Genomic DNA, 15388 nt, shown 5'->3' with positions numbered 1-15388 from the left:
ACCACTAGAGAGGACCCTGGAGGCAGACTTGCTACCACTGGGTAGCTGTGAAGCATTGGGCACCTTGCTTATACCACTGGCTTCAGTGTTCTCATCTGTAAATAATTGCTTCAATAGCCTCAACCTGTGGATGTGTACAGCAATTATATGAGTTAATATCTGTAGAGCGCTTAAGCAGCTTCAGGAGCAAGATGAAAATGTTTGTTACAAACATTGTGGAAAAGGTTCAGCCTGAAACATCCTCCCCACCAAAAGACATTTTAATTTCCCCCTTAACACATCTTTTGTCCCCAGAGAGTCCCCCTTCGATTTCAGCTCAGTGTAGCAGATGAGGGCCGAGCAGGCTCCACTGCAGGGCTGAATAGGGCCAAGGCTGTGGGCAACTCGGGAGAGGAGGCTGGAAGCTTCTGGGATACGGGGCAGTGCCCGGCGGAATCTGGCTGTCTCTAACACTGGAGAAAGAATGGTTGACTGCTACGGAGAGGTTGAGGCGGGCCTGGTTTAGGGACCTTATATTGGGGCGAGGCCCGCTGAAGGAAACTGTCTAGAAGGCCAAGGGAACGATTCCTTCAGAATCAGACGTGGGGGCTGGACTGGTCCAGTCCTAGACAATGCGCCCCTCTCTCGGTGGCGCATTCCGGAGCCGGCCCCAGCGCCGCGCAACGAGTCCCGGCTCCCTCCGGTGAAATTGCCAAATTAAAATGAATCATTTGGCCCATAATGGCCGAGGCGCTTATCAGGGGCGGGCGGACCCGCGGCAGAGCCTTATCTCCGCGGCGCACGCGGGCCCGGCGCGCCTCCGCCCATGCTAACGAGGCCTCGAACGTGAGCGGGATTAGAGCGCGGCGCTGCAGGAGCCGGGTGCGGTGCGGCGCCGGGCGGGGAGGGAGGGCCAGGGGGCCGGGCCTCGGCGGCTCGGACCGGGCCTCAAAATGGCCACGCGCGTCCCCCCTTGGCGGCAAAACGTGAGCATTCCGGCCTTTTCCTACGGCCAAGGCCACGAGCGGCCCCCCAAGGACCTCCTCATCCGATTTCCCACCCCCACGCCCGCAGAAGAGGTCTTCGGCCCTTCGCCCTCGTTTTGTTTCGATTGAGGCGGGGGGGGGGGGGCATTTTCCACGACGCCCGGGCCCTGGCCGCCGCCGCCCCTCCCGCCTCGAAGACTCTCTTCCTTCCTTCCCCTTTTCCTTACGCAATATACAGAAATGCGCGAGCCGGGGGTTGGTTTTCATTTCTCCTCCGCGGTTGTGTGCATGCGGTGGGGTGGTGCGAGCGAATGCGTGGCGGCGAGCGGTGGCGCCGCGGACGGGAGCTGAGTGCGGGGCTGCGTGGCCATCGGTTGTGTGTCCCACCCAGTGTGATGGCGCCTTAGGCTGGCTGGGTCCCTTGGGCGAGTTCTGTGCTTTTTCTTCGTTGCGTAAAATGACCCCCCTCCCCTGGCCCTTTCTGGCGGCGTCCGGCTCCGTGTGCTCTCCGCCGTGGCTGACTGTGGCCTCGTCCCTTGTGCTTGGACGGTGTGGGTGTTTTGTCGGGCGTGTGCCGTTGGGTTGGGTGGCTGAGCGACTGCGTTGGTCCGCTTTCGTTGTGTCCTCTTGGACAGCGTGTGGGCCTGGCCGGGTTGGCTTGGGGGGCAATGTTGGGTCGTGTTTCCTCGGCTTGCCTTCCTCGGGGGCTGGATGGCGTGCGCTCCTGGCCGCCTTGGCCAGGGTGCCCGTGAGCTCGCCTCGCGTCCTTAAGAAGCGCTTTTGCAAATCTCTGGAGTGCGGGGAGGGAGGGAGAGCGAGCGCGGGATCCAGGAGCTGGTGGGACGGCGGCGTGGGGGCGGGGATCGGGATTTCACATTTTATTCCAATTTATGATGTATTCGGGAGCCAGTGGTGGCGTGGATGGGCGGACGGAGGCTGGTTGGCGGCTGCTCTGTCCAGAGGCCAGTTTGTACCTGGGGGTTGAGGGCCTCGTTGGAGAGGCTCCTCCAGGCTGGAAGCTGAGCAGCGCTGGCCGACGCCGGCGCCTTCCAGCCCGCAGCCTGCGGCTTCGGCTCCCGGCGCGTGCAGGCTTCGTCCGTTTCGGGTCAGTTTCGCGGGAGCGGCCGCGGGGGTCTGGGGAAAAACATGTCTGAAGCAGGACAATAGGTGGCTTCTTCAGGCCTTGCGTCTCGGGTGGGGGTCCTCAGAATCGCCTCGGGATCATTTTTCTGCCCTCTCCCCAGGTGAGCGACCTTCCTGCGCGGGTTCGGGTGCCCAGTGCGTCGGCGACGCGGCACTGCCGTGCGGAGGCCCACGCTGCTCTTGTCGGGAAGAAAGGATTTTGTCTTGCCAGCTATTATAGTGACTAACGTTGTCTTTGTCCATCAGCATCCTCCTTAACATCCCATTTAATTAAAATAATCATCTTGGAGCGAAGTGGCTGGTCCTTTTTCTTTGCGTTTCTTTGGAGGGAGAACGAACAAAGCGGCAAGGGCCCCCGCCCCCACCCCGATTGCCACCTGGATTTAGGGACCAACTAGGCTCAACCATAAATTTAAATTTGACCCCCCATTAACACACCAGGGAGGGACGGACTCCCCTCCCCCACCCCACCCAATTTGGCTTGGAAAGGCAATCTCCCGCAATGGATTGGAATCGGAGGGAAGAATTAGTCCTATATTTCCACCAATCCCAGGCAAAAAGGAAGGGGATCCCGCAAATAATCCGAGACTTGGATCTATAATCAGAAACTGGGCAATGGAGTCAAAATACATTAAACAAAACTCTGATGGTGGGGGGAGGCGAACTAAATCCCATTACACCCTCGGATTCGGTGTTGGGGTTGCCAGATTGCTGCAACGAATGATCGGAATTCTCATACGCTGCCTTTCCACTCACCAAAAAAAAAAAAATCGAAAATCATTTCGTAGGGAAGATGGAGGGGAAGGTGTTCCTCTCCCCGTTTTCGTCTGTCTCCCCCCCTTCTTTGTAGGAAGAAGGGAGCTGAATAGATTATATACCTTGTCCTCGCTCCCTCCCCCCACCCGCCTTTCCGCCTTTGCCTTTCCGACTCCATTCCTGCGGGGAAAGTACCGCCCCTGGAGTTGGGTTCTGGTTTCGCTTTGGGCTGGAAGTGGAAGGTGGGGGTCCTGGTGAGAATGTCGGGTTTTTGAGGTTTTGCCCCACGGTCCAGTGTCTGAACACTCGATTCTCGTTTTCTGACTCAAGTTCGCCCACCCACCTGCTAGGTTCCACTCCCGAGGCCGGGTGCTGGAGCCAGCCTGGTATAGATATGTTCTGCTTAGAAAACAAACTGCTTTCCAGAACGGGACAGATACTGTTGGAGGGTCTGAAATGCTCCAGGAAGCCTCTCGGGAGGGGTGGTTTTTGGTGGGCGAAATGGTTATTTCTGATTGGTTAGGTATAGTGTTCTCTGGGAGGGGGATAGGTACCCACTCCCACTGGGTTGCTCCGAACACCTGCTAGTTGGAGGGAGGAAAACGGGTGGCAATTCCCTGGGCTGGTGGGGTGTGCGGTCATTCCCAGCCATTGACCCCCGTTTTTTTCTCCCCCCATTCTCTCGCGCACGCTCTCTCTCCACCCCCATCTTTCCTGGAAACTCACTTTGGGCGCGGCAGACCGCACTGGACTACACCACGGCCTAACTGCTGGTCTTTCCAGGAGAGAGGGAGAAAACAGAGACCCGGATCCACAGCCTCCACTTGGGCGCCGCCCCCCCTGCGAGGGAGGAGGGGGAGATCCCATTCCAGAGGGCTGGTCTTTCTAAATAATGCCCCAGGTGAGTTTCGGTGCGGAGAGGGTGCTTGGGAGTTGGGTCCAGAGACCCCTTGAGTTCGGGCCTGGCAGTGGGGGTGGCGGGCGGGTAGGGGGCTCAGAAAGGAAAAGTCAGTCTCATATTTGACTGAGGGGAGCACGGGGGTGGCCCCCCCCCCGCGCGTTGGGCTGGGAATGGGGAGACTGCTTGGGGCCTCAGCAGGGTCCTTGCGTTTCTCTGTCCCGGATTTAGTTAGCTGTTGGGCTTGGTACCCCTGGCTGCTCCCTTTGGCCCCAGGTTCTTTGGACGTTTCTCAAAACCCGTAACTTTGAGGCGATTATATCCGGGTGGTGCAGGATGCGCCTGGGGCTTGGCAGGAAGAAGGCCTCAGCCATCCGGCTAGCGAGTAAGGACTCTGGTCTGACCTGGGGCCTGAGGCCTAGGGCAGCGCCGCACTGGGACACCCCCCCCCCCTCTACCCTTTGTCGGCAGGGAAAGTGGTTCTTTTCACCGGAGGGTGATAAGGTTTCGGGTTCGCCCAGGGGATCGCTTGTGTATGGGTGCGGTGCCAGGGACCTGAGCAGGTCTAAGGCACAAATTAACCTCGCTCGGGACATTCGAAAGGGTATTTTTGCCTGCCCCTGTTGCCGACTTTCAAGAGCTCCTGGGGACCGCGGGTCTTGTGTTGGGCTCACGGCCACACGGTGAAGATCCGGAGTTGAGGCTTGCAGTGCTGGATCTCAGCTGCACAAAGACCGAGGAGCCTTACTGGTCAAATAGTCAAATGCTCTAATCTTGTGCAATGCGTTCCGAAACCTCCCCTTCCACCTCCTCAAATAGAAACCAGGTAAAATCTTTCAGACTTTCCTTTCAGTAATTTTAACCAACTCCCTGTCGCGGAGTTAGTCCTGGACAGCTGTAGGCGCTTGTGAGCCCTGCAGAGGCTATCTCCGGGAGCTGGGTGTATGGCCTCCTTAGCAGGGTGGGGTTTACGGGAGGTCAGAGTAGTGTGGGGAGGGGTCGGTCACACACCCTGGGGGCCAGTCGTATGTTTTTCACCGGGTCCCTCAGAGATACAGAGATCTGGGCATCTGGGCTGGACCTTTGGGACCAGGGTGAACTCATCTGATTTACCGCGCCCCTCGCCCCTCAGAGACCATTCCTATAGCTAGAACCATCGCAAATTAATCAGAACCATCGCAAATTAATTAAAATGTGTCGTGAGGCGAGCCGAAGCTCAGACTGTGTCACCCCGTTAGAAGCTGGGGCAGAAAGCACGTGCCACGGGGGTGCACCAGTACTGAGAGGTAGGGAGCCGGCATCTTGGGATTTGTACCTTTCTCTGCCGTGGGAGGCATATTTCGGCTGGATTTCACCGCCGAGAGGGGCCAGAAGGACCCGGGGTCTTGGCGGAGGAACGCTCCTCTTGGACCGTTAGCTTTCTGTGCAAATAGACCTATTGTCTCCGCCATAATCGTAAACTGGATTTGAATGAAGCCTGTCTGACCCCACTGCCTTTGTAGTTTCTGCTCACCAGCACTCGACCATCCGCTTTTGTCGTTTCTGGGCGGGGCCGCGGGGCTGGCAGATCCAGGCTGGGGGCGCGATCTGAATCAGGATCCGGAGTGTCTGGAACCAATTGGGCTGCGCTCCTGAAGAGCCTGCCTAAGGTCCAGTCTCTCTTCTGCAGTGCAGGGCTGATGATTCCTTTCCGACTCTGGCTCAGAGCGGGCAGTGGCAGCATGGAAGCTCGGTGGCTTTCCATTAGTTGGACTCCGTTTAGGATTAAAATGGAGCCCCCTTTAACGGAGCCCCCCTTTTATGGCTTTCAGAGGGGAAAAAAAGTAGCATCTTATGAAGCCTGTCGAGTTGGAGATATATATATATGCAGAGCTTTAAAAAGTTCGTGGGAAAATGGAATGAAAAACGAATGGAAAATTTCCACTGGCGTGTTGACGTCCTCTCGTGTATTATACAAGAGGATATAGCTGAGAGGGTTTTCAAAAGCCTCTCTCTCTACTCCTCCTTCTCTCCCTTAAATTTATGTAGATGTGCAAAATGAAAGACTTGCAAATACCCCCCAAACGTGGCTCCAAAGCCGCCTGCTTTTTCTGCTTGGGTTCTCTCTGAGGTTCAGCTCTGCAGCCCTGGGAGCTGAGTAAGGAAGGAACCGAGGAACCCGAGCGGCCTGGTGGGCAGTGGACCTGCAGCCATTCTGGAATGCGGTTGATCGGGAGAGAGAGTAACCCTGACTCCCAGAGAAAGATGTAGAATGAGCGCGGAGTTCTGTTTTGTCTCTAGCCCCTGTGGGCTCCGTGTGACCTTAAGTGAGGTCCTCTCTCTGGCCAAGTCCTGCCATAAATAATTATTTGATCAGTTTGCACGGCACTTTGAAATACATAAACGAAACATTCTCCACATATCTCAGAGGGGAACACCGAGGTGGTAGCACGGGAAGAGGGCGGGCTGGAAGAGTCCAAGGCCCCTTAGGACACGCCGCCGGCTTGGGAAACGCGGCACAGAGCCCAGGAGCACCCATTGGACCTGCGGGCTCCTCACCACCGCAGCCAGGCTGCCCTTCCCTACTCGCAGGGCTTCCGAGTCCAGCAGAGTGGACCCTGGGGGAGGTGGGGTCCAGATCCTCTCGCTACCATGCTAAGAGTTTTGTCTGGGTGAGAATGCGCACCCAGGACACGTGATTGGCTTCGTAGAGACCCACTCCTGGCCCAGAGGCGAGGGTGTTTGTGGGGGTGGGTGGGAGGGAGCGGGGAAACAGTGGTTCCTCTGGATATTACCCTGTTAGCTCGGTCAAACTAGATCCCAGCCCCTATAAGCCCATTCCCCACTATCCTGCTTTCACCTCCCTCAGGGTTTCAGGGTGACCGCGTGGTCCCAGTAGGGGGGCTTTGTTGGGAAGGGGTGATAGGTTCCAAAGCATTCACCTCCCCAGGACACATTCCCCGCCCGAAACCAAACCGGGGCGGGGCGGGAAGAGCGCGACGCGGGGTTCTGTTCCCTCCTCTTCCCCTGCGGCCTGAGAAGGGGGCCCGGGGCGATCGTTCTTTCTCTTTCTCTGGGCATTTCCTTCCTCCTTTTTTTGTTTTCTTCCACTGCTCCATTTTCCCCCGATCCAATGCCTCCGACTTTCTCCCCCCCTCTAGTCTTGCTCTCGGTCCCCCGGGCACACCACCCGCCCGCCCCCTTCTCCCAGACCCGAGACCCCGGGCCCCTCCCGCCCTGTTAGCCCCCTAGGACGGGCGAGTGGCCGCACGCGCGGTCCGCCGGGTCCCACGCTTCGGTGCGTGAGTTACCCTCTCTGCCCTTCACGCCTTTGTCTGTCCCACGACCCGGGCGCCCTGCGGTTGTAAGAGCGGGGGTCCGCTTGTCTGTCTGCCCGCAGGATGACGGAGCGGCCGCCGAGCGAGGCGGCTCGCAGTGACCCCCCGCTCGAGGGCCGGGACGCGGCCGAAGCCCGCATGGCCCCCCCGCACCTTGTCTTGCTGAACGGCGTCGCCAAGGAGACGAGCCGCGCGGCCCCCGCGGAACCGCCGGTCATAGAGCTGGGCGCGCGCGGCGGCCCGGGGGGCGGCCCCGCCGGTGGGGGCGGCGCCGCGCGAGACTTAAAGGGCCGCGACGCGGCGGCGGCGGCCGAAGCGCGCCATCGGGTGCCCACCACCGAGCTGTGCAGACCCCCGGGGCCCGCACCCGCGCCCGCGCCCGCCCCCGCGGAGCTGCCCGCAGACGGCCACATGGTGCAGCTGAGCCCGCCCGCGCTCGCCGCCCCCGGCGGCCCGGGCCGCGCGCTGCTCTACAGCCTCGGCCAGCCGCTCGCCTCGCTCGGCAGGTGAGGGGCGCGGGCGCCCGGGGCTGCGGGGCAGCGGGGCGGGGGCTGCTTTTAAAGCCCGGGGCTTCGTGGGGCTCAGAAGCGGGAGACCCGTGTGTGTGTGTGTGTGTGTGTGTGTGTGTGTGTGTGTGTATGGAGGGCGTGCGGTGGTGTGTTGGAGGCAGGGCGCGAGGGAGCCGCAGATAAGAGCGTGAGAGAAGGTGGGTCACGGTGAGTAGACATGGGCCTTTGCTGCTGAGGGCGACAGTGTTCTAGAAGCTGCAGCCCTCTGTGGACAGGTAAGCGAGAAGGGCCAGAGGGGTGGGGTGGAAAGTACCGGAGGACGTCCTCCTTTGATCGCCTGGAGACCCCTGTCCTGCAGAGGGAGATGGGGTTGACGGTCGGGTGGGCAGGAGACACCCTGAGAAGGAAGCTCTCGGGAGCGGGGCGTGGGTGATAGCAGAGTGGCTGTGGGGAGTCAGGGTTCCTGCCTGTTGTCTGACTGTGGGACCTGTGGGGCCTGGGTGAAGGGGCGTGGGCAGTGTGCTCTTTGTGGCGTTGGAGTGGCACGCTCAGGATAGGAAGGCACATGTACTTGTGTGTGCCTTTGAGGGTGGAGGTATCTGTGAGGCCTGGAGGAGGGAGCTTTTTTGTCTGGTGTGTGTGTGCTTATTTTTGCATTGACTCAATTTCGGGTTGTGTTTCTGTTTGTAGAGGGTGTGGGCATGTGGCCCTTTTGTCTGCCTCACCATGGGCATCGGGTGGGAAAGCGGAGCATGCACATGCTCTCCAATGTGTGTGTGTGCTCTACTACCCCCCAATTCAAGCATTAAGGGTCTAGGGTGGCCCAGGTTTTCCTGGGGACGGTCATTCACCTGGGGAAGATCATTAAAAAGCCCCTTTCTCTCCTCCACGGTGGCACCTGATCTTGTGACCTGACTGGCCCCACCCACAGCGGGTTCTTTGGGGAGCCTGATGCCTTCCCTATGTTCACCACCAACAACCGCATGAAGAGGAGACCCTCACCCTATGAGATGGAGATTACTGATGGTGAGTCTGCCCCCCTCACCTGGTACCCACGCCCCGTGTGCTGGACAGAACCCCCTGGGGAAGGACTGTTCCCCAGGTGAGGCCCCTGGGGAGGCATGCCTGAAGCCCAAGCTGAAAAGCCTGTCACTTGGCAACTGAGTTGGGTTCAGGGAGTGTCACAGGTACACCTACAGCCCTGGGAAGAGGGGACATGAGGGTACTTAACCTAAACCTCTAGCCTCAGTTGGAGTCTCAGCTCTGGACTCCAGCCCTGCGGTTCCACAAGGATCCAGGAGGCAGCAGGCAGGGCAAAAACACTGGTGTCTCCTGGCTACTCAGTGCCACTCAAGGAATTTCTGTCCCTCAACTTAGGAGTCTGAGGTCTGCTCTCTGCCTGAAACTGTACCTTCAAAGGTCCTTGCCTATATCCCTCCATCAAGGGATCCTCTTGTTCTCTGTCCCACACTCTGGACAGAGACCTAGAGTTCAAGCCCTGGCACCACAGATCCTACCCTTCCCCTAGCTTCCCTGGGGTGTAGAGGTGGGGGGGGCTCAGCTATTGTGAATTGCTTGGATACTCTTTGACCCTGAACTTGTGGTGAGAGGTTGGATAAACAGAGACATATGGAGATGCTCTCCCCTTTTCTGTGCTTGGTGTAGTCGATAGGTCCTACCACTGGGGGGCAGGAGCACAATCTCCTCATAGGTGAGGGACTAGGAACAACAAATCCTTGAAAGGACAGGACAGTATTTCAGCCTGGCTGGGGCTTGGGGTACCGCAGGAAGGGCACCTTGAGCCCTTGCCCCAGACTGGAGGTTGGCAAGGGATATAGTAGGTAGCATAGTGGTGAACCTCGAAGTCAGCAGCTGCTCCGCAGGGGAAAGATCAAGCCTTCTACTCAGTACTTCATCTCAGAAACTCACAGGGGCAGTTCTACCCGGTCCTATAGGGTCGTCTTGAGTCAGAATTGACTAGATAGCAGTTAGCAACTTTGGGACGGAGGGGAGCTCTCTGGTGTCTTGGAGAAGAGGGGGCCAGAGTGCGGACAATGGAACAGATTTCTGAAAAGCCCTGGCCAGCATGGTCAGGGGGTGTAAAGTCAAGAGGGAAGGAGGATGGAAGTATTAATGCTGTTAGGTTAGAGAGAGGTCCGCCGGTCTAGCAGTGATGGAAATGGGCAGGAGCAGCTCTGACGGTCCCCAGGGAAGAGACATTTCCTACAAGGGCAGAGGTGTTGGAAAATCAATCTCTCTCTATCTCTCTCTTTAGGGAAGTAGTGAGGGGGTTGGGAGAATACTGGGGAATCAAATTACCTATAAATGTTATAAGTATTTACTGAGCATCTCCTTAGTGCATTGCAAGGGAGAGAGGGGATGGTCCCTGGATGGGCAGACTTAGGGAGGACCAAGGTGCTGGGAGATGGGCAGTCCCTGGGAGGCAGCCAGAGTGGACTAAGCTTGAGTGTCATGTGGGCAGAGGGAGAGTGTGTGGGAGCAGGATGTGTCCACTGGGTGTTGAAGTGAGAGACTGACTGGGAAAGAATTTGTGGAAGTGGCACTGATGTAAGATGCGCAGTCGGGGTTTGATGTGGACTCATTCCCTCATCTGTAAAATTGGGAGATTAGCAACTTCCTCCCACATTGTTGAGAGGATACAAGGGCGGTAAAGAGTCTTTAGTGCCTGTCTCAGGGAAGGCGCCGAGGGAGTGCTCACCCCTGCCTGTCCCCTTCCCTTGCTTGTCAGGATGCTGTGAAAAGGGGTAGGAGACAGTAAGCCTCTTTCCCCCAGAGACTGGGACCTACCGGACACTAGGATCTTGTTTGTCTTATTCACCCCTCTACTGTCAGCCCCCAGCCCAGAACTGGCAGGTGGGGCAAGGGCAAGGAAGCAGTTGATTACAGTCCTTTCTGCTGATGGACGTTGTGTCCTCGAGTTTTCGTTGGTCCACCACAAGCCCAGGAGGTAAATAATATTATTTCCATTTTACAGATGAGGAGATTGAGGCTCAGAGAGGTTAAGCAGCCTGCTCAAGACCACTCAGCTGAGTCTTGGACCATCTCCATAGCACTGCTCTGAATCCTGACCTGCTGTTCTCGACCCCCTCCCCTGGCCTCCTTATGGAGTTGTCTAGCTTTAACTGTTTAACTGTGACAGCAGCCACGGCACCCCTGACCGCCACCCACCCAGAGGCTCCCTCAAGACCAATGAGCAGTAGCTGGGCCAGGGTATGGGCTGGTCCTCCCTATCTCCTAGCTAAGGGTTCCCCTCCATCTGGCCTGGAAGCCAGAGAACATCAAGTTGTTTCCTGTGAGGCAGGACTGGCCGCCAGGTGTGCCACGTGTGCCCTGCCTGGGTCTGACCTCTGGCCTCTGTCTACTGGGCTGGGACCCGGTGGGATTTGGAAAAGACAGAATTGACAGCACCACGGGTATGGGAAAAGTGACATTCCCTGGGAGAAAGATAGTGTTCAATCCGTGCGACAGAGGAGAACATAGAGAGCAAGCGAGACAAGGGAGACGTGTTAGCCCGGCTCTGTAGGGCCACAGGACTGACCCCTGAGGCAAAGTCAGCCTCTGTCCTGGCCCCAGACTGCACAATAAGCAGGGACCCTTAAGGCCCTCCCTCCCCTTCTCCTCTACCAGTTTCTGCCATCTGAGGCCTGGTGTCGGGTAAATTGGCAGTGCCCTCATGTGTGGAGCTTCCTGAGAACTGTGTGAGCTTGGCTTGGGGCCTCTGTGTTGGGGAGGGAAGCATCCCGTTGGCCAGAAAGCTCCGGAGCACTACAGGGTGCTCCTCCAAGACACCATCCCCGACAGGCCCAGGGTCTCTGCACACTGTCAACATTGAGACCTGTGCTGGCTCTGCCACTGCTCTAAGACCGCAGTCCCTGTCCCACATCCATTGCCGAAAGGACCTTGCTGAGGCAGACCTAGGACGCCTGCCTAGGGCTTCAGACCCCGAATGTGCGTGTCTGTACTTCTCTCCTTGAGGAACGAGTCCATGGGCAGGCCCACTTCACCCTGGTCTCTGTCCTCCCCTCCAGGCCCCACTTGCCGCCGCACGAAGTCCATCTGCACACCCAGACTGCGTTTCGCCCCTGAGCTTTCCATCACTCTTAGAGTAAAATGCCTACATCTTATGGCAGGGCCCCGTGGGATCTGAATCCTGCCTGCTAGATCTTGTGGTGCTGGTCTAGCTAGTGATCTCCCTGGAAAAGTGTGTGTGTGTGTGTGTGTGTGTGTGTGTGTGTGTGTGTGTGTAGGAGAGAGAAAGCCTGGCCTCGTTGCCATCAGTCGCTGTCCAACTTTGAGCCTGCCCTCTGCGTACATGCCCTGCTCTTTCTCTTCCCCTGCACGCCTGGCTCTTCTTCAGTCCTTTTGTTGTCAGGCGCCATCCAGACAGCGCTAACCCCGGCAGCCTCATGTGCACTAGAAGAAAATGGCCTGAGTTGACGCCATCCTCCCCATCCCCGTTACACTGGAGCCTAACTTCATGCCCATCGGCTCATAGAGGATCTCTCTCTGTTTCACTGACCCTTGACATAACCCAGGGGCTGGTATTTCCTGATCACATGTCTGAAGCGTGTGTGGTGAAGTGTTGCCGTCCTTGTTCCAAGGAGCCTCTGGCTGTACTTCTTCCCGGAGATGTTTGCTCTGCTGGCGGTTCTCAGCACTTTGATTGTCCTGCACCAGCGCCATAATTCATAAGCACGGATTCTAACCTGCTTTTGCTTACTCGGCACACGAGGCGCTGGACAAACCCCGTGGTTTGGCCCAGGCCCCCTTTGTTCTCTAGCACTTTCAACAGCAGTGCGCCCCTTTCTTTCCCGACACCCGTTCCCATGCGTGTCGACCGTAGGTCCAAGCGCCACGGCATCCTTGGCGGCAGGCATCAGTCCTCTCTCCGTTGACCACGACGGTTCCTCTGGGTTTCGTGTGAGGACTTGTGCTTTCTTCACATGGCGTTGTCATCTATACGAAGGCTGTGGGCAACCCCAAGTGCTTGTGAGGGCTGCCGCCTCTCCAACCGTCTTAGCTAAATGCAGTGGCTCTGGTCTGTCAACTATCTACCCAATTTGCTCCATTCTGGTTCATCCCATTAGAGAGATTCTGCACCCCTCTCGCATTAGCCCACTAAGCTGCAGCCTCCCTGAGGGGAGGGCCCGTGTCTGTTTGTTCACCGGCATTCTTCTGTAGTGCTCGCCATGCTGGAGTGTTGTTAGTAAACACCTGCTGATGAAGAATGCGAGCTGATAATCGTTGTTGAGAGATGCCACATGGTGACCCTATGCAGAACAGAGCGAAACACTTCCCGGCCCTGTGCCATCCTCACCTTTGTCTCCGTTAATAAGAGTTCCTTAGCGTTTAATCTGAGGCAGGAATCTCCTTAACCACTGTACTTCTTAGTTGCTGGATCCATTTACCAATCTTGCTGCTTGAGTTCCTCATATTATTTTCATTTTACAGGTGCTCAGCCTCAGGTACAGGGGCTTTCAGTAGCTTACCCAAAGTCGCTCGGCTTAGTCGTAGGCATTGAACTCAAGGAGTCCGGCTCCCGGCTTTGTCATCCAGACGAGTGTGCTGTGTGGCCACTGGGTGCAGTAATGAATGATGACATGTCCCCGAGCCAGTGAATGCGTGAATCCCATGCCCCTGTCCTCGAGTGTCCTCCAGTCCAGAGGGAGAAAACACAAAGTCCTAATCCAGAGCGATGGAGCTGCAGGGACTGTAGGGCCGTGGCAGTTGGTTAGCTCTGCGTAGGAAGCGTAGGAACTGGCTTCTGAAGGGCAACGAGGCATTCCTTCCCAAGTTTCCAAAGGCTGGTTTTCCTCGTTTTCCGCAGATTCCCCTGGAGGGCCCCAGCCCGTGCTCCTAACCCTTCTCCTCCCTGTCACCCGCACAGGTCCTCACACCAAAGTAGTGCGACGCATCTTCACCAACAGCCGGGAGCGGTGGCGGCAGCAGAACGTGAACGGGGCCTTTGCCGAGCTCCGCAAGCTGATCCCTACACATCCCCCGGACAAGAAGCTCAGCAAGAACGAGATCCTCCGCCTAGCCATGAAGTACATCAACTTCCTGGCCAAGCTGCTGAATGACCAGGAGGAGGAGGGAACCCAGCGGGGCAAGCCTGGCAAAGACCCGGTTGTTGGGGCAGGTGGGGGTGGGGGAGGGGGCGGCGCACCCCCGGATGACCTCCTGCAGGACGTGCTCTCCCCCAACTCCAGCTGTGGCAGCTCCCTAGATGGGGCAGCCAGCCCAGACAGCTACACTGAGGAGCCCCCACCCAAGCACCCAGCTCGTGGCCTCCACCCTGCCATGTTGCCCGCCGCTGATGGAGCTGGCCCTCGGTGATGAGTCTGGGCCCACCCGGGACCAGCCAGGAGGGGCGTCCATAGGCCACTGAGATGGTGGATTCAGGGCAAGGTGGGGCAAGCCTTGGGCAATGAACTCGATGAGCTTTCCTTGATGTCTGAACTTTGGGAAGCCCCAGCGGATCCTGGGGCTGGCCTTTCTGTTTCCTACCCCAAGAGGAGAACAGAAACATGGAGCAAAGTGGTAGGTACTTTTTCATGAAGACGGCACGGCCTTCCCCTTCCCACCCCCTCCCCACAACCTCTAAGACTTCCCAAGTATGAGGCTCCAGGGCCACTGTTTTGGGGCCTGGAGTTTGGGATCCCTGTCTTTGCTGAGACCAGGGACTGTCAGCTCTCCCCTGAGGCATCCACCAGACTCTGCCTGGCCTTCAGTCCACCCCCCATGCTGGCTGCAGTAGTTTATGTGGCCGCTTCAGTCCAAATACACAGGTACCCAGTAGTTGTCCATTTCTTAAGCCCCATCTTCACCTAGGCCCACGCAGATCCAGCCAGCTCACCAGCTGCTGCAGATTCCCAAGACTTGAGGTGCCTTCTTCAGGGCCTGGTTGATGAAGACGACCAGTGGACAGCCTGCTCCTGGTTAGCTGGGCCAGAGGGGCACAGAGCCCAGTAGCCCTTACTCCTTGCCCTGGGGATCCAAGCTCTGCTCCCGTAACTGGATCCCCGCGACTGTGGGACTAAGTCTGCGTGTTCCCTGTTGGGCTTTGTGCGAAGGCAGAGCAAGGGGTTCTGGGAAAAGGATACGGAGTGAAATGGAGCGACAGCTCTTCTGGGCACGTGGGCTTCACATCCAGCTGCTGTCTCAGAGTGACCCACCTGATCCTCAGTTGCACGTTGCGGTTCATGCTATTGGGCACATGCCAGATGACAATGCTGGCGCTGAGACGCTGCAGCCCCGCCTGGGCCTTCTCCGAGCTGCTTACAGGGCCCTCCCCGCCCGCCCGCCCGCCGCAGGATGCCCGCTTGCTGAGGGGCTGGCTGCTTTGTGTCCTGAATTGAGTGCAGCCTTTGTCCTCAGCATGCCTTGCATTTGGGGCTTTTGTTTCACTTCAGTTATTGCTGAGATCTTTAGGTCTTGATGGGAACTAGGGGATGGGCTTAGGGAGTCCAATCCGATACCAGCCCCTGGCTGAGACCCAAACACAGGCATGGTCACTTGGCAGAATCAGAACCGTCCTTCAATCGTGACTGGCTCAGTCGTCAAGAGTGTATATGGGAGGCCGGCTTCTTGAAATAGGAGTTGTCTACCTGTCTCCCCCCTCCTTCCCACCCAAATGTTGTACATGCAAGTTTTTATAAATCAAATTTTACCCTTCACCTTTTAAAGAAATACAGCAAGTCCTTTTGTAAAATGACACATCCTTTTGTAGAGTGGATCACTGCCCCCTTGTCTCTCTCCCATGGGGATCTGAGGGTAGGA

General features: G+C 57.5%; 1 protein-coding gene across 1 annotated transcript; it reads left to right on the top strand.

Annotated features, from left to right (window-relative positions):
* The first annotated feature begins 7142 nt into the window (after nt 1-7142).
* On the top strand, nt 7143-13945 carry TAL1 (TAL bHLH transcription factor 1, erythroid differentiation factor). Its single transcript, XM_075539733.1, has 3 exons — nt 7143-7585; nt 8520-8614; nt 13497-13945. Exons 1-3 carry the CDS (start codon nt 7143-7145, stop codon nt 13943-13945), a joined length of 987 nt encoding a protein of 328 aa, XP_075395848.1.
* The last annotated feature ends 1443 nt before the right edge of the window (nt 13946-15388 follow it).

Source organism: Tenrec ecaudatus, chromosome 1, assembly GCF_050624435.1.
Source record: "Tenrec ecaudatus isolate mTenEca1 chromosome 1, mTenEca1.hap1, whole genome shotgun sequence".
In the NCBI taxonomy this organism is placed as follows: Eukaryota; Metazoa; Chordata; class Mammalia; order Afrosoricida; family Tenrecidae; genus Tenrec; species Tenrec ecaudatus.
Note: the sequence above shows the minus strand (reverse complement) of the source record. Positions and strands in the feature narration are given on the sequence as shown.

Excerpts from the sequence above, each read along its gene's own strand:
- TAL1 (XM_075539733.1), top strand. The coding sequence starts at position 7,143 with ATGACGGAGCGGCCGCCGAGCGAGGCGGCTCGCAGTGACCCCCCGCTC. Across the intron at positions 7,586-8,519 it reads CCGCTCGCCTCGCTCGGCAG|CGGGTTCTTTGGGGAGCCTG; the intron begins GTGAGGGGCGCG and ends CCCCACCCACAG. Across the intron at positions 8,615-13,496 it reads TGAGATGGAGATTACTGATG|GTCCTCACACCAAAGTAGTG; the intron begins GTGAGTCTGCCC and ends TCACCCGCACAG.